General features: G+C 43.0%; 1 protein-coding gene across 15 annotated transcripts in view; it reads left to right on the forward strand.

The window, feature by feature from the left end:
* LOC116940279 (transcription factor 7-like 2) overlaps positions 1 to 25,011 on the forward strand; it is a 161,772-nt gene that overhangs the window by 41,056 nt on the left and 95,705 nt on the right. For 14 of the 15 annotated variants that reach the window (XM_076065695.1, XM_076065690.1, XM_076065697.1 and 11 more), the window contains exon 4: positions 23,933 to 24,043. The exons of the other annotated variant lie outside the window; for it this stretch is intronic. In XM_076065695.1, the coding sequence (XP_075921810.1) occupies positions 23,933 to 24,043 (111 nt within the window). The remainder of the gene's footprint in view (positions 1 to 23,932; positions 24,044 to 25,011) is intronic. 15 annotated transcript variants of the gene reach the window in all.

Here is a 25,011-nt window from a genome sequence, read left to right on the forward strand (position 1 = left end):
TGATTTAATGTTTGAGGAATAATAATTTGTGTCTTGGTATAAGAAAGGTGCCTTTTTAAAGAAATAGTTTTTTTACTGTGATCGGTGTAAAGACTGCCAACTGCAAAAAAACCTTGTCAATTCTGTTATGTCTCGGCAATGCACAAATTGACTTTAATTTTATTTTGGATGCGTGCGTAGTGTATGGTGTCTGTATATATGTTTTTAAATTTAAATATTACAGCAGATCTTCCACTCATTCAGTGAATGCAATGTGCGTTTTTGACAATACCAGGTACACACCAAATTATATTCTAGCTCTGTGTGCCTTTTGTTTGTTACACACGGGCATTGTGGAACATATCTTAAATTTTTGGTAAATTGTTAAAATTGTTACCTAAAATAACACTAATCAGTGACTGTTGTGTGATTGGGTGTCAGAGTTACGTTACCTTTCTGGTTGTGTTTTGAAATTTGCATCTTGCCGAACAAGATTTTATAGACAGGCACCACAGTGCTCCTCATGCTTGTAATAGCAGCGTGGCTCAGCAGCGATCGTTGTGTGAAAACATTAGCGCTCATTGATGCTTTTAAAGGAAACGGAACGCATATCTTTTTCCCAGGAGTTCTTCCTGATGGGATAGTGGGACCTTAGAATTAATCTGTGAACTTCAGGGAGTGTAAATATTGAAGCAAATTTGTAAACTCATTTCTTTTCCCTCTTAACTCAGAATGTGGTGTAATGCTTCATTGAAATCATACTTTGCCACGAATTAGAGAAATCATACTTTGATATAAATAGTTTTGTTTGCAAAAATTGATTCCTTTTACTGATTGTTGTTTTATTAATCCAAAGCCTGATATTTGTCTTGACTTAAAATTGTAAATATTTAGAATGCATGGGGCAGTATAAGCAAGTGTATTTTCAAGGCAACGGAATCATTATTTTTTGTAAATCAGTCTTGTACATTTTTTACATGTATGTACACACAATGCAGAATTATATTCTTAGCTCTTTCGGTAAAGTCACGTTGAAGGGAAGCAATAAAATAATAAAATATACTTTAAAAAAATATATCATTATTTTATTATTTCCCTTCAACGTGACTTTACCGAAAGAGCTAAGAATATGAATTACTGCAGTCACGAAAGCTTTGAATCAAAATTTAATGCAGAATTAGTTATCATTGGACCGCAAGGCGGCCAGGAGCGTGGCAGTAAACAAAAAAAGCCAAAGTGAATTTCCTAGGAAGTCCACGCTGAGCGTTATCGTGTTATCCCTCTGTACGTCTGTGGGTATTCTCCAGGCCTCTCCTCCCGGTTTCCTCCCCACACGCGCAAAACACTCAAGGAATTGACCAACCATTCCAATTCGGGACCCTCCTGGAAAACAAAAAAAAAACCCACGAGGTTTTTGCAGAGCGTTTCCTTTCCAGCTGGCACACACATATATATAATCGCATACTGCTTGAGCAAGCAGTGCCGAGTGGCCCGCGCGTCGTGCGAGAGTTACGTCGCTCTCCTGTTCGAGCCACACAGCAGACGCCACCTTGCTGCTATGCGCATCTGTTTTTATGAGCAACTCGGAGGGGGGGGGGGGGGATATAATTGAAAACATAAAAGAAAGGGCTTTGAGAGAGTCTGGCAGGAAATATAAAAAAAAAATCTCGGAACTCTGTAAAATGTATGCTGTATGAAATGAAAACTTTTCAAAATTAAATTCGTTAAGTTGCCCGTTTCTGTGACAACTGTGCTTATAAGGGCCCCCTAAAACTCTAGCAATACATTTGGATATAATTTACGAGTTTGTAATTTTCCTCAATGACGTTTAATACATTTTTGTAGCCATCGTTTATAGTTTTGGTTTTCACATAGGGAAGGCCATATCATTATTACATTTTTATATGTGCCATTTTCTGTACCTTTTTTAAACCTTAACTAATTACGCAGATTTATATATATGGAAAATCATGCACATGCACATTATACCACAAATATGTATTTTTAAAGCATTGAATGCTGATGTTATGAAATTCATGTTAAGTAACTCTTCAAGAATTTAAATCGTAGCAAACTAAAAAAATATCAATTCATGGGCAGTAATGAATTGGTTAAACGGGGATCTTACATGACTTTTCAACTTAACCACTGACACAATTCATCGGGTTAAACAGGGTTCTTATGACCTTATACCGTTACCACTGACAACACAAACAGGATTCTTATGTGACTTTACCGTAACTACTACCCAAGAGGTCAGAGCAAAGGTTCAGGTATGGCCATGGGTTGTGGTAAGGGGACAGGTCAAGGGTTGGTTTCATGGAAACAATTAGGTCCATGATAGGACGTCATTTGTTCAGTTCGTGTTCGGACTTTGGCGTGTTGCATTGAGAGAGGCTAGGTTAAGTAAGGCGACCAATGTCAGGGGTTTGATGTGTGTTTGGGGTACGAGGAGGTAGGCTGTGAGTGTTATTTCCCTCTGAAAAAGCAGTCGGTTGAAGTGATGCTTTCGGAATTTTCCTTCGATACAAAAAACATTTAGCTCATTGGTAAAATGTATCAACGAAGGCCTTTGCTTAGTTTGTGAAACCAGGTTGCTTTCTCTTGACAAAAACAATGCTGATGATATTAATTGAATAAAAAACTCATGTCCGAGAGAAAACAAAACCGCTTGACCAGATGGCGCCAACGGTTCAAAAACTGTCAGAGATGAGCCGTGATCCTGGGAGCCAAAGTTAAATTATATTCTCAACAGTCTCCTTCTCTGCCAACAAAAAAAAAACCCACTACCGTATTCTTTGGATTATAAGGCACGCCTTTCCTCCATGTATTTTAAAGCAACAGTTTGGGATGCATATTATGAATCCATTTGCTGTGTGTGAATCCAGATTTATATAACTTTACTGACATTGGGGACACTTTTTAGGGTGCGTCTTATGTGCCCAGAGCATCTTGCAATCCCGGAGAATACGGTATGTGACTGGGAAAATCGATTATAACCTAATTTGTCCACAGTTAGGTTCCCACCTCGTGAGGTACAGATAAACACAGGAATATATAATGGGCAGAAGAATATCTCACAAGGCCAGAATAGGGGAGAATTGCATGTAAATGCAATGTTATGAGTGGTGCATTATTATGCAACCCACAAATTCGAACTTTAATGCTTTTGGGAAGACTGGCACATTTGTCAGGACCGCTTACCTCAAAAATAAGATGACCCTAGGAAAATCCGGACGGGTGGCAACCCACTTCCATATCCAACTCTTGACGATTTAAGTACATTTCTGGAGCGCAATGCATCCGAGACATCCTTGTTGCCTGCACAGCTCAAGAGCACCTGCTAGAGGGCAGTTGAGCGACTCAATTGAGTGTTGGTGGTCAGAGTTTCTGATTCTCTCCGCTTTGGCTCGGGGGATTTCCATTGATGATTATCGGAGCTCGGGTACAAAACAAATCTATAATCACTGGAGCTGGGTGAGCATCACTATTACTAAATCTAAATGTTCTGCATGACGAGCGATAAGAGCAGGACAAAAGTGAGGACCCTTGCAGTAATTAAAATGATCGTAATTAATTGTAAAGCAACGTTCAGTTTGTTTGTTGTCGGTGATTCATTTCTGGATGCAGGCCCCCCCCCACTCAGTGTTGCTCATGGGGGAGTGTGTGTTTAACCATACTTTGCCACACTCATCAGTGCAGGTTGGTCAAGTCCGAAGGCAAGGATCAGTTCATGTATCACTCGCTGCTCGTGTTCGCCATGGCCAGGAATATAGTTCGGGTAGCCGTGTCCATAGTGCAGTGTACTCACCACTTTACCCCACTGGCTCCACCCCGTGTTATGATCGCATGGCCATGATGCATATTATCTCTGAATAAACGCAATGAATCCTGACTTCTGTAAATGGTACTTATGTTCTTGGCTTTGTCTAGTTAATCTTTGCTAGTGAAATAGACGTTAATATATATCAATGCAGTAAGTGCAGGATTCAAAGCAATTGCTGGGTAGGAATACCTCTTATGTTCACTTTATTTTTCTGGCGGTTCCTACCAAGAAGTAAGAATCTTCCCTTTCCAAATTGCATTTAAAATAAGACGTTAATATAATCTGTGGAACCTTGAGAAATATTATATTTGTGTGCCTGGCGGGAGATCAGAAGTATCTTTCATACAGAGGGTCTTGTTTTGGAAACCAGAGACTTAACTGGTATGGTGACTGGCAAATCAGAATGCAATGAAATTCTACGACTTTATATATATGTGGTTTTCAATAAATGGATAGGCATTTAACTCTTAAGAACATGGTAGATGTGCGTCTGTATTTTCAAATATTTGAAATCATTGTGAAAATTATTTTACTTAACCAAAGGTGAATGTCGTGTGTATTCACGTTCTAAAACAGAACACTGTATTGCTAAATAAATTACAATATAGTGAACAAGCGCAGGACTTAAATAAAAACATCTCTTTGCATAAGCAGTCACAAATAAGACACATGTGCACGTTAAACATGGCCATGCTACATTTTTTAAATATTGTCAATTTAAAACTGTTTAATCTATTTTTGTAATAACACCATTAAAAAAAAGTGCGGCTCGTTTTTGAAATTTTGCACAAAAAAAACATTTGAAATTTTAATGACAAGAGATGTCACTCAACCCTCGCTGTCGTTAACGCAGCGTCAAAGCCGGTTGCGCGGATGCAGTTTATATTTAATGATGCCATTAATGTATCAAGGGACAACGATGCCTCCCGCACGAGGCAACCGGGCCGTGGCAAGCATCCTCCGAGCCCTGATGGAGGCTCGGTGATCGTGAACGACAGAATGTTAGGCGCAACGAGTTGACACAATTAGAGGCTCCGTTAGACAACAAACATAACATTTCAAAGGGGTTTGTTTTGCTCCCTTTTATATATTTTAAAAAATGTTTTCGCTAGGAGCCGCAAATGAGGTCCGCCACAGTGTGTCGTGTTGCGTACAGTTCCGCTTCCCGATCTCCGCGAACGGCGCTGAGGGTAATAAGCGTGCTGCGGAAGAGGTTCGTGCATGGTCAGCATAATTAATAGAGTAAGCGGAATAATATATATATTTTTTTAAAAATAAGAATAAATATTTGCGGTGATTTAAAATCTTCTTTTATGGACTAATGAATGACTGCTGTTGAAAATCAAAGGCGGACTAACCAGCGTGCTGAATGTTCATTGCAACGGAATGCCATCCTTGGCTCAGTGGCAATCAGTACATGCTCGCATTAGACATTGAGAGCTTCATTTTTGACATTGAGTACCAACGCCGTAATGATCAGTACGTCCGGGTTATTAGAGGTTTAGTGAAAGCACAGCATTGGGAATACTTTATCCGAATAGATTTTTAAGATTCTTTTTCAAAGGACCTCGTTTCACTTGGGCATGTATGACACATACTTGTGTGCCCACGCAGTGTGTACGAAGCATACAATACATGTACGAAGCATGAGTGTGTGCTCATGCAATATGTACGAAGCATACAATATATGTACGAAGCATAAGTGTGTGACCATGCAATAGGGCTGTCACCTGTCCTGGTTTTTCCAGGACCGTCCTCTTGTCGAGGTTAGTTGTCCTCGGGGAAAAAAAAAATCTGTAAATCATGCCGGGGAAATACAAGTCACCGTGTTTTTTTTGTTGTCATTTGGATAATAGCGCATGAAGTAAAGACGAGGTAATCAAATGTAGTTCCTCCCCTGTTCTGGAACTGTAAGATGTTCTTCTTGCCGCGATAAGTCATTGGTTTATTTTTGTACCTTCCAGAGGTAGCAACAACCTCGCTTCCATGAGTGCACGACGTTAACCGGAGTGTCCATGGGTACAGAGCTTACTACGTTACGGCTCAACGTCACTGCCGCCACTGCCAAGGTGTGCGTGCGTCCTCATCGCGTGTGGCGTTATTGCAATTCGCTGCGGCTGTGTTCAGCCGGTTTCACTAAAACGCCGCACGGCTGACGGTGGAAACGACGGGATACGCCTCTTGACAAAAATCGCCCGGAATGCGTCCCGATGTCTCGTCGGAGTTCTGATGCCAGGCAGGGGTTTGAGCCCTGGGTAGCACTTGGGATGGGTGCGCCCAAAACCCACAAGCAGGTTGTTGTCGTTAAGTGGCTGTATTGGGGTGGGGAAGGTTGCTGTGCTTCGTGATGAGCAGCAGAGGGCAGTGCAGCAAGTAAACACAACTTTGTTGTGCTGTACTTCAGCGCTCCCACGTCATTGCTACCCACCTTTATCGTCCCACGCTGTCCAGGGTTGTGAAGTATGGTCAAACAAACCTCATGGCCCTGCATGGTGTATAGAGGCCCTCGCCCAGCAGTGGGTCGACAACAAAAGGGCTGTCAACGTACATTGAACACATGATCTCGATTGTTTCATGGTGGCTTAAGAGTGACGTAGCATTGCAAGCTGGAGCTGACGTGGTTGGTTCATCTGGCTGTCTGACCATCGACTGATACTTGCTTCTGGTTTTATTATTAAGAACAATAAAAGTATTCTTAGTTTTTTCGGTAAAGTCACGTTGAAGAGAAACAACAAAATAACAAAATATATATAAAACAATAAAAAATTCTCACGACGTTTCGACCATAACTGATGATGACCGTTTGAGTTATGGTCGAAACGTCGTGAGAATTTTTTATTGTTTTATATATATTTTGTTATTTTGTTGTTTCTCTTCAACGTGACTTTACCGAAAAAACTAAGAATATGAATTACTGCAGTCACGAAAGCTTTAAATCAAAACAATAAAAGTGTTGACACTGTTGGCATTTCGTGGGCCAATGGCCGCGCACGTTCTCCGGCACCGTCTACTGCGGTGCTGCTTTGGGCACGCGCGTGGAGGTTTTTTCTCCCCCCCCCCCCACGCTCAAACCCGGCGTCTTCATCATATTTTTCTCCCTTGTGGCCTGGCACCAAGGAGATGTGCTGGGCCACGACTTTGTCATCGGTCATTGATGGGAGGGGGTGGGGGGGGAGGAGGTATGGTCACCACATTGTCCGTGATACTTCCCGGATTGTCCTCTCCTTCGAGGCAGCTTCCCGAGGAAACCTTTCAGTTTTCTGCGATCCCATTTATCGTCGGTTGCATATAATTTATTTAGACGCAACTCGGATTCACCCGTAGTTCTCCAGTCTTTCGGTATTGTGAGATATGCTTCTCATGATTTGCCCCGGATGTGAAAACCCTAGCAGGAAGGGGGGAGAGGCATTGTGCGATAATGTCACTGGCCTATAGGTGAAGTGAAATGCATTATTATGCAGTGTGTAGGATGCTACACGCACATCAATGCACAGCTTGCAGTGAGAGTGGAATTTGAAAATGTCTGTGATTGTGTTGTTGTGACATCTTATCCACTTCGTCCCGTTCCCTTCCCTGGCAGAAGAACTGCGAAGAATCAATAGCCGGTGGATATATTGGAGGTCATATGCTCGGTGCATAGACTTAAAGTTCACAACCTTCTGTAATATACTTGGTTCTTTCGTTAAAGTCACGTATAAGGGAAACAATAAAATAATAAAAATATAAAACGATAAAATTCTCACGACGTTTCGACAGCAACACAAGCAATCATCATAATGTGTGAAAGCCACAGCAAGAAAATTTTCTTGCTGTGTTGCAAGTCGAAACGTCGTGAGAATTTTATTGTTTTATATTTTTATTATTTTATTGTTTCCCTTCTACGTAACTTTACCGAAATAACCAAGAATATGAATCCCTGCAGTCACCAAAGCTTTAAATTTTAAAATGTAACCTTCTGTAAGTTAGCATCAGTAGCTTTTCAGTTATACCCATTTGATTATCTCTTTGCATGCATATCAAAGGACTGTTATTGCTCTTGCAGCACTCAAGATGTTATGAACTCACTTCCCAGGTCCACTGGACAGTGAACCATTAACTACAACACAACATGGAGTAATGTAGTCTGCAGGTGAGTTTGGTTGTAATGTCATTTGTCAAAGCGACACTTTTTTGTTTCAATGTGCTTATAATTAATGTATTATTATACAGCAATTTCGATTTCTCCGGTGACTTTTTTTTTGCTGGGATTTTCATTCAGTTAATTGGTCTCAGTTTTTGTCACATGCCAAGAGGCGTGAATCATAATCTTTATTGATAGTGGGGGGGGGGGGGATCTGATGAGCTTATAAAGATAATTTTCACAGTTGTCCAGTATAGACGGGTCAGAAAATTCCAACAACAAACAATACAAACACACGATAGGCGTATGGGAAAGATAAGCAAATCGGTCAAAACATTAAACTAAACCGTTATCATTTTACCATGTAAAAACCGCTGAGCTATTGGCTTATTAGCTTCCAGTAACGACCTGGTCACACAAATGATAGCTCGCGCGAAGTGGCTTATAACGTGGACATTTATATCAGCCAGATAATCATTCAGGAACTTTTTTTAAATTAAATTGTGTACGTCCCGCTTCGGCCCAAATGAAGCGTTCGGCAACACCAGGTGGGCGTGTGTGACTGGACGAGAGAGCACGGCACTGTGGATGATGTCATGACTGAATATCTGAGAATTTAGCACGGTGGGTACCGCAGTTGGCACGCCGCTCGCTCTCGCACCTCCCCACGCACACTTGCACGGTGGCAGCGTTGGGATTTTTTTGTGTTCCTACGCAGAGGATAACCTGGTGGGCGTCTGATTGCCGATGTATCGATCCCGCCGCAAGCAAAGGCTCGCGTTATTATCACTTTACGTCGCTTGCCTTGGAGAGCCTCGCTCCATCTCATGTTACGTGTAATCCCAATAGAGTTATTTAAATAAATATGGAGGAATGCTAATAAATATATAAATATTTATACTTCAATAACTATCGGTCTAAATTGTATTTGCATACCAGTGGCACAGGCTCATATTTTTCATAGCTCTGCAACAATCGGGGCAGACTGGAATTCTTTTGAACTTGTTAGTTTTTATTTTTTTTAATGTCTTGGTTCGGACGACTGGTTTGTGTTGGGCACGCTGCCAGAAATGCTGTAGATGCTGCGAGGCTGCCCCTGTGTTTTTTTTGTCTTTGGCAGAGCCCTGTTTTTTTTTTGTTGAGCAGCATATAGTCCCGCATCGCCTGTGTGGATGTGTGGTTTTTGCGAGGAGGTGGCTTTTCTATAAGTGTGCAGTTTTATCTCTGCAGTGATGCGCCTCTTATCCGTGGAAATGTGGGAAGGCTACATTTGACGGATCCCATTAGCGAAGTTTATCCGTGTAAATTACTCCCGTTATCCACGCAGCTATCGGTGGATGATACGATGAGTTTGCCATCATTTCCAGGTCACTCTTATCGGCAGAGGACCCGTGGATATTCGAATAAATTTTGGAGCTTTCGGCAAACCACTTCTTGTGACTCATTAGCCACGGATAAGCGTGGATAATAAGTATAATTTTCCACCAGAATGGGGTGACTACTCTTAAATTTGCAGATGTGGATAATAGGAAGAACCAATGGCCAGGTAATGGTATTTTTCACAAAGTGGGGTTAATGGCAGAGTCATCGTGTTATCGGCATTCATCCACAATTCTTTCATGGAAAAATTTAGTCAATGTGTGAATATATCTGAAAATTTTTATCCCCACATCAACGTGGATAAGAAGAGTTATTATGGATTATTAACAATCACTTAACAGGCTCGGTATGAAATAGTTAATCAAAAGTTAAATGCTACTAATCAACAGGGTATAAACATTTCCTTACAACCAAAACGTGTTTGCCTTGCGTCCATGTTTGAAATAGGGTTGCACAAAAGTAACCTGAAGAAGTACAAGATACACATACGGTTTCGTACATAGGTTGAACTTCTTTCGAACCGTACGTAGCCAGCCATGCTCCTTGAAGGTGCATCATTTGAAATATATTTATCTCTTCAACCCTGTGCAAGTCCTGATCGACACTTCCCCTGTGTCCTTGAACCCAAATATATATTTTAAAATATATATTGTGTTTGAGTCAGTCTTTCCAGTGCTCATAATAATTTGTTTACAATTCTCATCTCCATGCTTCTTGGAGTATCCTTGCAAGGTTTTTTTTTCTCCCTCATTGAATTCGTCAGGATTACCTTTTGTGTTTCTGATTTATGCGTCTTGGCAGGCACGCTATTTTGAAAACTTTATTTTTTCATGCATATTCGTGTGTTTCTTTTAATTTCAACACGTTCCAGAAGCACTCAATCCTGCTGTCACCCACCTATTTTATTACATTGTTATGGTCTGGGTTCATAATCTATCATTTATATTTCTCAGATATACTTACATCCATGCATTTCCAGTTTTTTCCCGACAATTATTCCCTCTTTTGCGAGTTTCAAAATGAGGTCATTGATATCGTGACACCGATACAGTGCTGCTTTTGCTATTAAAGATTATGTTGATGATGATAAATAAACCCTCCACACAGTGCTCATGTCTCTGCAGGCAGATGGTCTTTTTTGAGAACATTAACCCTGCTGCCACCCATTGGCTTGAGGGGTTTTGAGAGGTGCACAACAGCCACCACACTCTAATCCCACCACGAGTGATCCATCATTTCAGCTGTGTTTCCATCCAGTGAGTAGGGTGCATTGTGGGGGGGAATGAACTGGTGGTCCGAGGCTATTGTTTTAAATGACACTGCCTTATAAACTTTACAAATCTGGCAAGCCAGTCCATTAAGGGGGCCTTCATCGTTTTGAGTGATTCATCTGCCCAAAGGAATGTAGGCGCGGGAACGTCCAAACACACGCACGTCAGGCACGCGCATGCCAGTTGTGATGGTGCATAGCATCATCAATAATAAATATATCCTTATGAAAGTATTTAATTGCCAATTTCCTCAACTTTCCTCATCTGGCCATTGGTATTGGCGAGCTATGTGGAGAGTTAATCGTTATCACTTTATGGGGTTTGTACTTTTACTGAAAACATGCGACGTGTCGAATGAATGACAAAATATTTCTCCGGCATACCAATCGATGGCTTATCATGTGCTGATGGGTGCCGCGTTGGCGATGCAAACTACCTCGCCTGATATGCAGGAGGTCGTGGGTTCTATCCCGACCCTGACACCTCCTGTATATGTGGAGTTTTCAAGTTCTCGTGGTCACATGGCTTTTTCTCCGGATCCTCCGGTTTTCCCCCCGCATTTCAAAACATGCGTTTTAAAGTATTTGGCTGCTATAAATTTCCACGTGATAAGCCACTTCATTGGGCTATCATTTGTGGCCAGGTCGCTTCTGAAAAAGGTTGCTTATGAAAAATACCTATTATAGCTCAGTAGTTAACTTATTTCGCACCGTATGTATTTATCTATACATTATTGAAATCGTTTTTTATATATATAGTTTTTAATCGATACGGAACCATGCATCACTGTGCTGGTCAGTGCAGGTTCTTTAAACCGAGGAGCATAGACGTTGGAGAATAGTACAGTACAACAATACTGCACTGCCCTCTGCTGAGAATGTGGCCCCACAGCAGCCTACAATGTCTGTTTTGTACGTGATCGTCATTCAAGTGCAATCCAAGCTCCCACCTGGCTTTGCTTCTGAGATCTGATGAGAATCCAGGTGCATTCCATATGGTTCAGTTATAGGAGAGAGCCAACTGGCTCCCTAAAACACACACTGCGGTAGCATGCTGGCCTCATGAGAAAGGGCCCTTGAGTGCTCTGAGCAGTGCCACTGCTTGCAATGTCACCGTGCTTACACGCAATATTTTATTTAGTTTGTCAAGCAGTGTGTTAGTGACAACGGTGATAAAGTTTCTCCCAATCTCGAATGGAACAGCCACTTTTGTGCAGATTAAACAGATTAACATATGGCGAGTGGATACTAGCGGGCGGGTGGATAGCGTGGGTGACAATATATGCATGTGGGGCCCAAGTGCAAAACCTGGACTAAATGTGGTAATTGCTTACCGTGTTGTATCACGGGCAGACAATTTATGAATGAGTGGAACGATGGATCGGTGTTTAATGCCCACTGCGCTTTGAACGCAGCGACCTGATTTAGATTCCTTAGCCCCATGGCTAACAACGGTAGTAAGTGATGTCTGAACCGGTCCTGGCCCTTGGCACACCCTTTGTCCTTTACCAACCTATGCCGACTGGTATGGTTGAAGTATGCTCAAACTACTCCGGTGACTTGTGGATTGTAAATGGCTGTTGTAAATGTATCTGCAATACGACTGCAGACCTTCCATTCAGCCAATGTACTTCTAGCCACTGCCCATGCAATCTGCACAACTGTGTAAACTGCAACTTCCCTTTCTACATAGGTTTCATTTATACGTGCCGATGGTATTGATCAAATTCTGACCAATAAAGCTTCCCACTGGTGGCTGAAGATTTTTGACGGCTGAATTTACAATGTAACGTGAACACGTATGTTCATATACGTTGACGTTCGTGAAAACTCTTGAGCTACCGGGTGAGCTTAATTGGACAACATTTTATCAATACACAAGAGGGGGTCCCTAAGTTAGCATTAGTTTACTTTTTAATTACATTAATTGGGCAAGTGTTACGCGCCAAGGTTTATTTTCATGTGATAAATTATGCAGTAAAAACACCTGATTATTTTTGTTAATTTCAGGACATTTTTTTTTTACACAGCCGTAGCGTGATGCATGTGTCTTAATTGTCTGTTGGCCACGGTGTTCGTAATAACGTGCGCTTGTGATTAATTGTGAATTTATCTGCCCACGTTTTTACCCGAGGCTGTTTTCCAGTATGGTCATGGATACTTGTAATGAGACCTTTTCACCTGCACGTCTATAAAAAAAAATTCTATTCTGAATGTTAATAGGAGGTTTTTTTTTACATGCATCTTGCAGAATCTATACCCCACAAGTACATAACAGAGGAAACTTTTAATGTAAGCCGGTGGGAGGATTTTAATTAGTCTGATTAAGTGGTTCAATGCTGTGTCTATGAAATATTAATACAGAGTGAGCCAGAGTATGGAATTTCATTGAAATGAATTCACTGCAAAATGAGTAGAAACCTAATTTATTTTAATAAAGAAAAAACCCACAGCATTGCTTTAAGTCACTCTGCTGCTGAATTTAATGCATTATGGGAGGGAAATGGAATATGTGCGCGCACATGCCAGCAATCTCAGTCCGTCAACTCCTTGGCACCTGGGTCTGTTCCGTGACCTCCTGCCCACTGAGCCTTTGACAATGCACGCGGCCCCAATGTGCGCACAGCCTGGCACAAGCGCTGTGGTGACGCCACCGCCACTTCGTGGTGAACGGCGGTTGTTGTATTTAGACGCGGTTTAGAAAAGCGTCTTTACACAAATGCCCGTCATCTTCATTACACCAATTTCGGTGCTCCGCGACGACGTTTGCCAGGGGTCATTTGTGATTAAGAACAAAATAAACTTCGGAGCTTTTGTCACGTCTTCAATTATATACAACAACAACAACCGCCATTCGCCACTAAGTGGTGGTGACGTCACCACGGCGCTTGTGCCAGGCTACGTGCACGTTAAGGCCACGTGAAGTGTCGAACGCCTGCTGGCAGGAGGTCACGGGGCAGACCCACCTGCCATGGGTCGACTGACTAAGGTGACTGGCCGATATATGTATGCACCACACACAGATATGTCGTGTGGGCATTTGTGTGCAGTCTGTCTTGGACTTGACTCATCCAGACAGTCATTGCGGATCACTTCATCCCACAGAAATGGCTGATATAAAGCAGCACTTGCTGTGCAAAGCAGTGCATTTGGCTTGCATTGCACCGTGTGGATTAAAGGGCAAAGAAACTGCACCACGCCCTGGATGCTATCGTATGTGATTATTCAATTCGTATTTCCTATAAACAAACTGAAATTCCATTGTGATTCACTATGTTTTCTGCAAGGAGCGCTTAGCTGTAGTTATGCAAGTAGAAGCAGTTACCTACAGTGAGGGAAAAAAGTATTTGATTCCCTGCTGATTTTGTACGTTTGCCCACTGACAAAGAAATGATCAGTCTATAATTTTAATGGTAGATTTATTTGAACAGTGAGAGACAGAATAACAACAACATAATCCAGAAAAACGCATGTCAAAAATTGTATAAATTGATTTGCATTTTAATGAGGGAAATAAGTATTTGACCCCCTCTCAATCAGAAAGATTTCTGGCTCCCAGGTGTCTTTTATGCAGGTAACGAGCTGAGATTAGGAGCACACTCTTAAAGGGAGTGCTCCTAATCTCAGCTTGTTACCTGTATAAAAGAGACCTGTCCACAGAAGCAATCAATCAGTCAGATTCCAAACTCTCCACTATGGCCAAGACCAAAGAGCTCTCCAAGGATGTCAGGGACAAGATTGTAGACCTACACAAGGCTGGAATGGGCTACAAGTCCATTACAAAGCAGCTTGGTGAGAAGGTGACAACAATTAGTGCGATTATTCGCAAATGGAAGAAACACAAAATAACTGTCAATCTCCCTCGGCCTGGGGCTCCATGCAAGATCTCACCTCGTGGAGTTGCAATGATCATGAGAACGGTGAGGAATCAGCCCAGAACTACACGGGAGGATCTTGTCAATGATCTCAAGGCAGCTGGGACCATAGTCACCAAGTAAATAATTGGTAACACACTACGCCGTCAAGGACTGAAATCCTGCAGCGCCCGCAAGGTCCCCCTGCTCAAGAAAGCACATATACATGCCCGTCTGAAGTTTGCCAATTAACATCTGAATGATTCAGAGGACAACTGGGTGAAAGTGTTGTGGTCAGATGAGACCAAAATGGAGGAGGAATGCTGCCTATGACCTCAAGAACATCATCCCCACCGTCAAACATGGAGGTGGAAACATTATGCTTTGGGGGTGTTTTTCTGCTAAAGGGACAGGACAACTTCACCGCATCAAAGGGACGATGGACGGGGCCATGTACCGTCAAATCTTGGGTGAGAACCTCCTTCCCCCAGCCAGGGCATTGAAAATGGGTCGTGGATGGGTATTCCAGCATGACAATGACCCAAAACACACGGCCAAGGCAATAAAGGAGTGGCTCAAGAAAAAGCACATTAAGATCCTGGAGTGGCCTAACCAGTCACCAGACCTTAATCCCATGGAAGATCTGTGGTGAGAGCTGAAGGTTCGAGTTGCCAAACGTCAGCCTCGAAACCTTAATGGCTTGGAGAAGATCTGCACAGAGGAGTGGGACAAAATCCCTCCTGAGATGTGTGCAAATCTGGTGGCCAACTACAAGAAACGTCTGACCTCTGTGATTGCCAAAAAGGGTTTTGCCACCAAGTACTAAGTCATGTTTTGCAGATGGGTCAAATACTTATTTCCCTCATTAAAATGCAAATCAATTTATAACATTTTTGACATGCGTTTTTCTGGATTTTTGTTGTTGTTATTCTGTATCTCACTGTTCAAATAAACCTACCATTAAATTATAGACTGAACATTTCTTTGTCTGTGGGCAAACGTACAAAATCAGCAGGGGATCAAATACTTTTTTCCCTCACTGTGTTGCAATTTATCTTTGTATTCAGAGGTTTGAAGTTGGCTCCACGAGGTCTTCATATTTAATTAACTATTCAACATCAACCAGGGTTTTCTGTGAAGCGTTTTATTTTTCTGTTTGGCTTCGGGGGGCCTAAAGGTATTCAAATATTTAATTAAATCCCCGTACGTGTGAACTTTTGGCAAATATATTTGGCAGGTCTTTTTCAATCTGTTCCAACAAATTGTTTATCAGTGTCAGCGGATGCACCTGCACCTCCCTTTTCCCGTCAAAGCCCTGCTGAGCGCGGGCAGGGAGAGGTCCCCAAGATACAACCCTGATAAGGGACACCCTTGAACATTTGCCATAGCCCCCTTATCAGGAGACTGGCAGGGGGGTCCCATGGCAGGCTTCTGTGGCAGCTCGTGTGGTAAGCATTCCCCGAGGGCTGGCTAGCTCGTGGTGCCCTCATGGTGCCAGAGCCTTGACACTTACCATCGTGAATGTGACAGGACCACCACCACATTCTTCCCTCGGGAGAGACAAAATCTCTCCTTATATTGATCACTTGGCGACTTAATAAAGTTCCAATGGTACGTTATTTATTCGGTAAATGCCGATGCTCCCTTGGGCGATGAGGCTTTTATGATGAAGTTACACAAGACAGTTGATTGGCAGGTCATGTTTGGTGAGAAAGTGTGTGTACGTCTCTTTCAGCATGTATGGCCAACATGGGAGAGTAATAAAATAGCTGGAGGGGGCTCTCCTAGAGCAGTGTTGTTAACTCATTTTCAGAGCGGGGGCCGCTATTCGTGTATTGTCGGGTGCCGCGCTAAAGGCCAACAGTGGCCCGTGGGCCTTGCGATGAAGAACACTGCTTTCGAGTTTCCTCTGGCGAGGCCCTTCCACCAACAATGACATGACCAAGACATTGCAGGGCTGCACCTTTCCCCTGTAAACGCACCAATGGGCTGGTCTAGGCGGAGGACATTTTGAACTCTTGACTGCCCACGAGTGGCTAGAAAATATGACTCCATCCCTGCCAACTAGGGTTGCCACCTCCTATATCGGTTTTCCCAGGATGTCCCATTTTTGAGGTGGGTAAATATTTCCGGGACATCAAAAGAATCCCAATTTTTGTCAGTTGCGTCATAGTTATAATATAGCACTTAAGACAATGCATTTCCATGCAGCGCTCTCTCCCCCTCTTCTGCTATTGTGAGAATTCTTCTCATGATATGTCCCGGATTTCTTTTGTTACTTTGAGGTAGTAACTGTACGACCAAGACTTGTTGCTCAGCCGTATGAGTAGTGTGGTACTTGCAAGCGTACATAAAAATAGGAAATAAAATAAAGAATAATTCAGCTGCATGAGTCACACTTGTGTGGTTAATGGGATAATAAATGTTGCTACATTCTGGAGGCAAAATTAATCATCACAACATGGTAGTTATTGTTCATGGAACACTGCTCAGAATTTGCATCCTAACAAGTAGGGTAGGGTCCAGTTTCTTTACAATGCAGCGTCAATGCTTAATTAGACGTAATATGCCATATTTCGTAGTGTTTGTAACGGACGATGGTTTTTTGGATGACCAAGCATATGTCTATACATTAAGAATTGTATTTGATTAATTTACTGCATTAAAGTTTTGTCAAATAAAAAAATATATATAAATAAATTTAGTTACTTTTTTTAAAGTGGCATTCACTTGCCTTTTATTTTATTTTGCACCTCAAAAAATGGTGGACATTTTATTGGACCTTTTTTCACTTCACTTTTCATTGGGTCTTATTTTGACATTTTCCACACGCATCGATAACGCGGAGGGAGAGAGAAACCACAGTGAACGCAGCTCAGCTGCTGTGCGCTTTTAAAAGGAAAAACTGAGATCTGCAAAAGTGATTGTCAAATCGCGGCCCCCTGTCGTGCATCTGCAGCGGGGCCCCACGTGCTCCTTGGTCGCCGCTGTGCGCTGGCTCAAATGCAGTCATGTTGCCGTTACCGGATTGTGGACAGCTTTGACACACGAGTGCAAAATTGTCCCCCGCGCGAATCTTCCAACATTTGAATGTTGTCCCGTCTTGCTGGTCATGTTCGTTGGCTGTGTGCTGCTGCGTACCCAAGGAAGGATTTCGGTCGCACGGGTTGGGGCGGGCCCCAGTTTAATGCTGAATGATGAAAATAAAATATCATGTTACGCCTGTCTTCGCCGCCTTAGCTTCGGCATGCAGCACAAGGTCAATTACACTCTGGAGGCTTTCTCCCGATGGTTGTGCCACGTGGTGTTCAGCATGACGTCCAACGTTTCACTCCGTGTGCTGGGAGCTTCGGTTCCTGAAGAATTTCTGAACTTCAAGCACAGTACAGCCTTGAATTACACATTAGTAAGTTCAACCTTTAATTTATGAAAACATAGGGAGGTAAATCCTGTACTCGCACCGTTTCTAAATGAGTACAGGGGCTCCAGTGGTGAGATGTTAACTACCTCGCCGACCCTGACGCCTGTATATTTGGAGTTTGCATATAATTGCGATGGTTGCGTGGATTTTTATCCGGGTCCTCCGGTTTTTCCCTCCATATTTAGAAGCGTGCATTTTAAATGATTTGGCTGCTATAAATTTCCACGTGATAATCCGCTTCATTGAGCTATCGTTTGTGGCCAGATCGCTTCTGAAAAAGAGCTGTATAGCTCAGTGGGCCTTACCTGGTAAAATACAAAAATAGTTTAGTTTGGTTTTAGTTTGTTCTGGTAAATGTTCTGAATGCCTGTCAATCCACATTGCATTTATGTAATCAGCTGTGGCTTTTGGAACTGTGTAAGTTTATTTACAAATGGAAGCTATCAACCTTCAGCTGTGGTGTAACACGTGTAGTAGGCAAATGTACAATCGGGGGCACAGCAGGACCCAGAGAATTTAAATCGCCATTTTTCAGAAATTACAAATGTGAGCTATGTGGAGCATCTCGCATTAATGCCCACATCTGATTTTTAGGCAGAAAATGACTCAAGATTGTGGTGTTATGGAATGGGTCCTGATGAGTCCATCTAAATTTTTGTGAATTCTCCCTGGGATTTTTTTTTTACTTACAAAGGTCACTGGGAGTCATTCACTGTTGACGGATATGTACTTGCATACGATTGCTATCCGAAATTAGCAAATCTTTAATATAATCGGTGCTTTATTCTTAAAGGTAAGTTAAGTTATCGACCCAGAGAACTTTTACAGCCGCGTGCTTTAAACAGATATTTCAATTTGAATAAATTGACATTCATGCAAAAGCCTTAGGGGGGTAAAATTGTGCTTGGGGAAATTATAATCATTGCGTTTTGTAATAATAGGCATGTTATGAAATGTAATGGTTGTTACATAGAGATAAGATCTTTTGTCCAGTCAATGTGAAATCCCCATCAACAAGAAAATATGACTTATCGTCAATATTGCCCCTGCCTCTCTTTGGCCTGCATTACATTAGTCGGAGTCTTTTGTAAGACACATTGTACATTATTCAGGTAGCTTAACGTCATTACGTTAGAGAACGACAAAGTTGTCGCAAAGTTATCGGCTGTTTTTACAAACGTCTTTTGAAAGCATAACCGGCAAACTGGGCGAGCCCGTTGCAGAGATCTTAGAGTGCTCGCTTAAGTTTTGTTTCCGTCTGCGAATGCGTGATGGCGGCGGTGCGGAAAGTCCTTCATCCAGCAGTGGATCGAGCATGTTTGCCGGTTATTTCTGAGCTGTGCTCAGATTGATCAGCTCGGCGCTGCAGTTGTGTGCGTTGTTGTTGGCGCCCTGTGGATGCGATGTTGATGATGTGTGGTGGTTTGGGGGGGGGGGGAGAGACGCGACTGTCGCATCGTTTCGTGAGCGATCCGACAGTCCCCATGCTCTGCTGCCACGGGCGCGTGCAACGCAGATGCGCTTAATTATTTACACGCTTGTAGCTGCTGTTTAATTCATCTTGCGCACATTGGCAAAAGGATTTATGTTATTCTCCACCTATGTGTGAGATGCCAAAGGAGAAATAAGGGGAGTGGCGGGGGGGGATAGCGGGCGTGGAAAGAAAAAAACCAGCTTCAATGGAAGTCACCAACAAAAAATAAAGGTTGTATGGGGAAAATGTTTTTAGTTGAATGCTTATTATTGCAAATGTTAGTTTAACAATCATGGTAATTAAGTGAACAAAAAAAGTAAGGAAAAAATAACTCGCTGAAGCCGTTCCGGCAGATGTGGTATATGTGCAACGTCACTGTGTCTTCCTTCGGTTATCGACAGTGCTCTGTCTAAAATAGGATTTTTCGTCTCAGTCTTTTCTAGGTTTCCGCTGCATTCGCTTTTTAGGGGTTAAATAAATGACCTCACAAGTGTGACTCAAACAGCGGGATAACCCACCAGAATGAGAAATCCAATTAGAGCTACGCCGCAGCCCCTTAATTAGCGTACATCATCTGCACATTACATAAGACTACTTGCCCGCGTGTTAGGTCTTCGAGGCCTAAAAGTCGCCCCCGTCGTTCTTTGGCAGAGACGGAAGCAGCGGCTATAAATACTACCTGTGGTTAATGGGGAAACACGTGATGGGAAATGGAAGCATGCGGACCCCCCCCCCCTCTGATGTTGCCACTTGCCTTACTGCCCAGCTGCAGCCGATCGACGACCCCCCCCCCCAAAATAGCCCTTTCCCACCCCGCAAGCAGGTGTTGAGTGGATGGTGAATGGGTCTCCGTGGCAAGCACGTGGCTCCCGTGTTTTAGACAGCCTGTTGTGAACTAGCCTTCAAGGTGGCTTCGCCTGCAACAAACAAGCGGCGTTGCTGTTCCGCCGCTTGTTGTGGGGATAGAGATGGGGGGGGGCGGGCGAATACGTGCGATCGCGTTGGGGCTTGCTAGACCCAGGCGTCGTCCGTGGTGGTGGTGGTGGTGGTAGAAATGCCACGCTCGCCCTCTGGCTCTCGTTATATTTTTTGTTTGCTTTTGCCCAAACCTGTGACCTTATCACGAATTGGTACGTTTCAAGTTTTTATTTTTATTTTTGTTCTAACCAGGTGCGGACTCAATAGACCAGGATGGGTCTCATTTGTCGAGGGTGGTGACCCGGGTCACCAGAATGACAAAGGCAAAAAAAAAAGAAATGAAGTAACGGCGATGAAGCGAAATAGTAATTGGACCAACAGCTGTGTCACAGTCACGTGCGACTTCGAAAATATTGCACAAACATCAGTAAATGTTAAAGAATAACTCCCCGGAAACATATTAGCTCGGGCAGATTATATTTCGACCGATCAAAGTACAACGGCAAATTAAGTTACAGAATCGTGGAACAGAAATAACGTGACTTTTGTACTAATATGTAAAACAGGGAAATTATACATGTTCATTCAATGATTGGTGGTGTTCGTGGTTGCCATGTTATTTTTTTTAACTTGACGTTGGTGATGTGGCTGTCGAGAGAGCACTTGTTGCTGCATCGTTGTGGGTGCCACGTTGACGAGATGTTAACTACCTCGCCTGGTGTACAGGTGGTCGTGGGCGACCTGGCCACAAATGATAGCTCAACGAAGTGGCTTATGCGGACATTTGAAGCATATGGATGAGCAAGTAAACGTATCGAAGGAATGACAAGTACTTTTTATTTATTTTTATAATTTACTCCTATTTGCAGCAACCTATCAGATGTGCTATTTGTTGCTCGTTCACTTTTCAAAATTCAGTTGTCCCATTAGTGTAATGTCTCTATTTAACAAGCATCTTGCACAACATCATCACCCAGCCATGGGGATAAGATAGGCAGGGAGGCCCCCTATCTGTCCAAGCCAGAACCGTTTGCGTGCTTGTAAAAACGCCGCTTCTAGCAGAAATTGCTTGGGAAATCCATCTTCATTTGTAACCCAAAGAAAGCACAGCTGCAAAATTATACAATGACAATGAGTTGAGCATTTTTAGCTGTTAAAGGAACGTTTCACGGAATGCACTTCTCAGAAAAGTTAAAGATCATTAATGAGTCCTTTGCTTAACCTCATCTTCGGCTTAACTGGCGAATACAGATAATTGAATAATTGACAGCTTTGGGCCTCGCTTCAATTAACGGAATCAGTCGGGCTTTCTACAATATCCACTTGATGCGATGTATTTATGAATACTTATAATTCGCAGCCCTTTCCTCCTTACGCTACTGATTTGAAGGCCTCCCCCATTGCATGTTGGTTGTTGGGGGTTATTAAACCATTCCTTGCATGTTGGTTGTTGGGGGTTATTAAACCATTCCTCAACCACGCTGGTGAGTGTGAGTACAGAAAAGTGGGACTGTGTCCCTGTGATAAGTCCGGGTCTCCAGATTTTTAGCCGTGGCTAGAAATCCAACACTGGCAGTCGCGTTCATCCCCTGAAGTAATATAACAGTAACACGGCACAATCTAAAACAATGCATTGCGATTTGGAATTGTGAAGCATACTATTGCAACCGCATCTCAAGGACACCCTTTAAAAAGTGGGATTGGCTCACTGGCCATCCATTACACACATGTATACTTGACAAAAAAAATATGGCCCTGCATTCTTAGCTAAAAGCTATCTTACTCAGACAATAACTATGCCCTTCAGAGAGTTTCAGACAATGTTGCAGAGTGTGTTTCCGAATAACGTGTATATCCGCCAACTATTTCTCTTGTTGGAGTACTTTGAAATGGACATTAGATTCTATTTTTGGACCGTATTCTGCGGGTACACGTGAAATTGAAAATGTAGCGCAAATGTCAGCTCTTCTACGGGTTGTGCTGCGTGTTGATTACAGTTTCCACTGGCAGGAACGAGGTTTTGTTTTTAAGGAATAAGACTGTGATTGCGTGGGGGGGGGGGGGAGAATGAGGCACAGCTGTGCTGGCTAGGTTGCTCTTCATTTAAAATCTGTTGCCCCTTATTTAACGAGGTGTGAGAGCCTGCAGACAATGTGTTACAGGGAATCGTTGTTTTAAGTGAATCGCTTTGTACAGCTTTGCTATATTTTTTTAACGCAGGATATGCTTGTGACGGGACAAACTTCATACGAGGGTCTCAGAAACTTAATTTGAAGGGAAAAAATTGTTGAATGATCTCGAGAGTCCATTAAATGATTTCCACAAAAAATTGGACACCATCCACGTGTCTCATCGCTTCTTTGAAGACATTTTTTTGTTTTGCCAGCTCTTGAAGGTAAATGAGACGTATTTGGTAAAATCAAGCAATCCTGATTAACGAGCGTTTTGTTGGTTTTGACCTCATAACTCAGATATGTATTACAGTGCACAGAACCAGTGTTACCTTCTCCAAGTTCATTGTTCTTTCGCAGTTGCTTGTGCAAGTGCGACGTTATATCGGTTCCTCTTCCACGTTGCTAATGTGGTGGAGAACACAGGAATGCCTGTGGGGGGGGGGGGGGTCACACACTCATGACCTGGCATTCTGAGCCACCGGGATGTTTTTGTTTTCTTCCACGCGGGGGGGAGGGGCATCGCTAACAAAGCTGTTGACCGCACGCGTGTATGCGACCAGTGTCTCTCGCCACAGGAGCGCCTGATTAAAGCGTCGCTCACGACGGCCCAGCAGGTGGATAATGAGTCGCGTATAATGGGGCTGCGCGCGTGAAAGTGCGCGCTTTAGTGAGTCGATGGCGGGGGGCGGGGGGGGGGCTATTAGCAGGGGCCCCCCGCGCCCACGTGCGCGGAATCGCTTGCCCGCTTGCCTCGTTTGTGCCGCGGTACTAACGGTGTCCGTGCGACGCTACGGCTAACAGCTTCCCCTCCACGTGCTCCACTTGTGTGTGGTCCCCCCCCCCCTCCCTTCATTGCACCTCGTGCCTTTACCGGCACACCGGCCACAAATGTCGGCGTACTTCGTGAACGATATCCATATCGCGTCAGTTTAATTTAACCGTGTGTTTTTTTTCCATTGATGGGCTGTTTAGTAAAGTTAAACGTAAAGTCTAACATTGGTTATAAAGGTATATTTCACGTCGATAACAAATGTATTGCTACAGGAGGAGCTGGATATATTAAGCATGGCCCCTTGGAACGAGGCCACATGTGCTTCTTCTACAATGCATGCATTCGTATTATAAGATGACCATTGCCTCTTCCCCTCCAACCAGTGTAATAATAAGCACGTGTTGCTTATATAATAACTGTGCTTGTATCAGGTGTGTGCTTATTATCCAGTTTCTACTGTGGCGCTATACATTATTTTCGCAAGAGCTTTGGGCCCTGAATCCTACGTTTTGTATGCAGATTTGTTTACGTAGGAAATTGACGAGCCTTTTTTGTTTAAGGCGAAAAGTAAACTTTTTTTTTTCAATGGCGTTACCTTTAGCCGTGACATTTAAGGTCACGCTACACTTGCGCCGCCCGTAAACTGTGTGATTGTTTGGTGCTGACGTTTCCCCGATTGTTATTTTTTGAAAGATGCCAATTGTTCCTGGGTGTTATGCTGCAATGTGGCCTATTTGCTGGCAGTACGTGCACCTGGGCTGGCGGCTGTGCGACGTGCGCCCCGGTTATGGCTCGGATAGGCAGGAGTCTGCTGCCCTGGTTAGGTCGCCCTCTTACCCAGCATGCCATCGCCCTGTGAGTATGCTCACCTTGCATGGCTTACCTACCTTGGCCTCCTCTCTCCACCTCCGCACTCACCCCACTCACTTCTCGCCACTCCTGCATCTCCATCCCCCACCCACCTCCCCCCCCCCCCCTTTCCTCCATCCCACCACACTTTCTAAACAATTGCACCAAACTTTGTATATGTAAGCAGTCATGTCTATTCCCTATGCATGTGCACGATTGTTTTAATAAATTATCATTTGCATGTATTCACATGAGTGGCTCGTCACGTGATAATTTTGCATCAAGGCCGTCGATACCAGTAATTTTGATTCTCGAATGATACTGATGCACAAACAATGAAAGCTAGTTGATACAGATGAAACGATTACACTTTAAAGATGTTTTATTTTACCAGGGTAAGGCCCACTAAACAATATAGCTTTTTTCAGAAGCGACCTGGGCACAAATGAAAATGCAACGAGCAGTGGCTTATCTCGTGAAAATTTATAGCAGCCAAATATTCTAAAGCCACCAAGATAATGACCTGGTGGCTGTAAATTTGAATAGTTGAAATTATTTTCAAATTCATTGAAATTATTGGTTATGTTTTTCATAAATAATAAATGTACACCAATGCATGCTTTTTGTGTATATACACAATGCTTTTGGTTACCCATTAAATTTGCAAGTCAGCGATTAAGTGTGGTAGCATGTTGTGTTATGCATTGTCTTGCGAAAAGCTTCAACGCTGGTGTTGCAGTTGCAGGGAACAACAAAATATGTATTTTTTCTTGCCAGCACAAGCTTTTTTCTTAAGCCTTTTTTATATATATACACAATAATGTTGTCCGTAGTACGTCAGCAAAAAAAATGTGCTTGCCGCCTCTTTTTTTACACCGATTTATATATTGCGTCTCTTAGGGTAAAGTATTTAACTTTGAGTTAAACGTGGTGTGTGTGTGTGCGTCTATAGATGTTGCAGGGGCAGTGGTGCA

The sequence above is a fragment of the Petromyzon marinus genome, chromosome 8 (assembly GCF_048934315.1).
Source record: "Petromyzon marinus isolate PM22_M1 ecotype Great Lakes invasive population chromosome 8, UKy_Petmar_22M1.pri1.0, whole genome shotgun sequence".
Classification (NCBI taxonomy): Eukaryota; Metazoa; Chordata; class Hyperoartia; order Petromyzontiformes; family Petromyzontidae; genus Petromyzon; species Petromyzon marinus.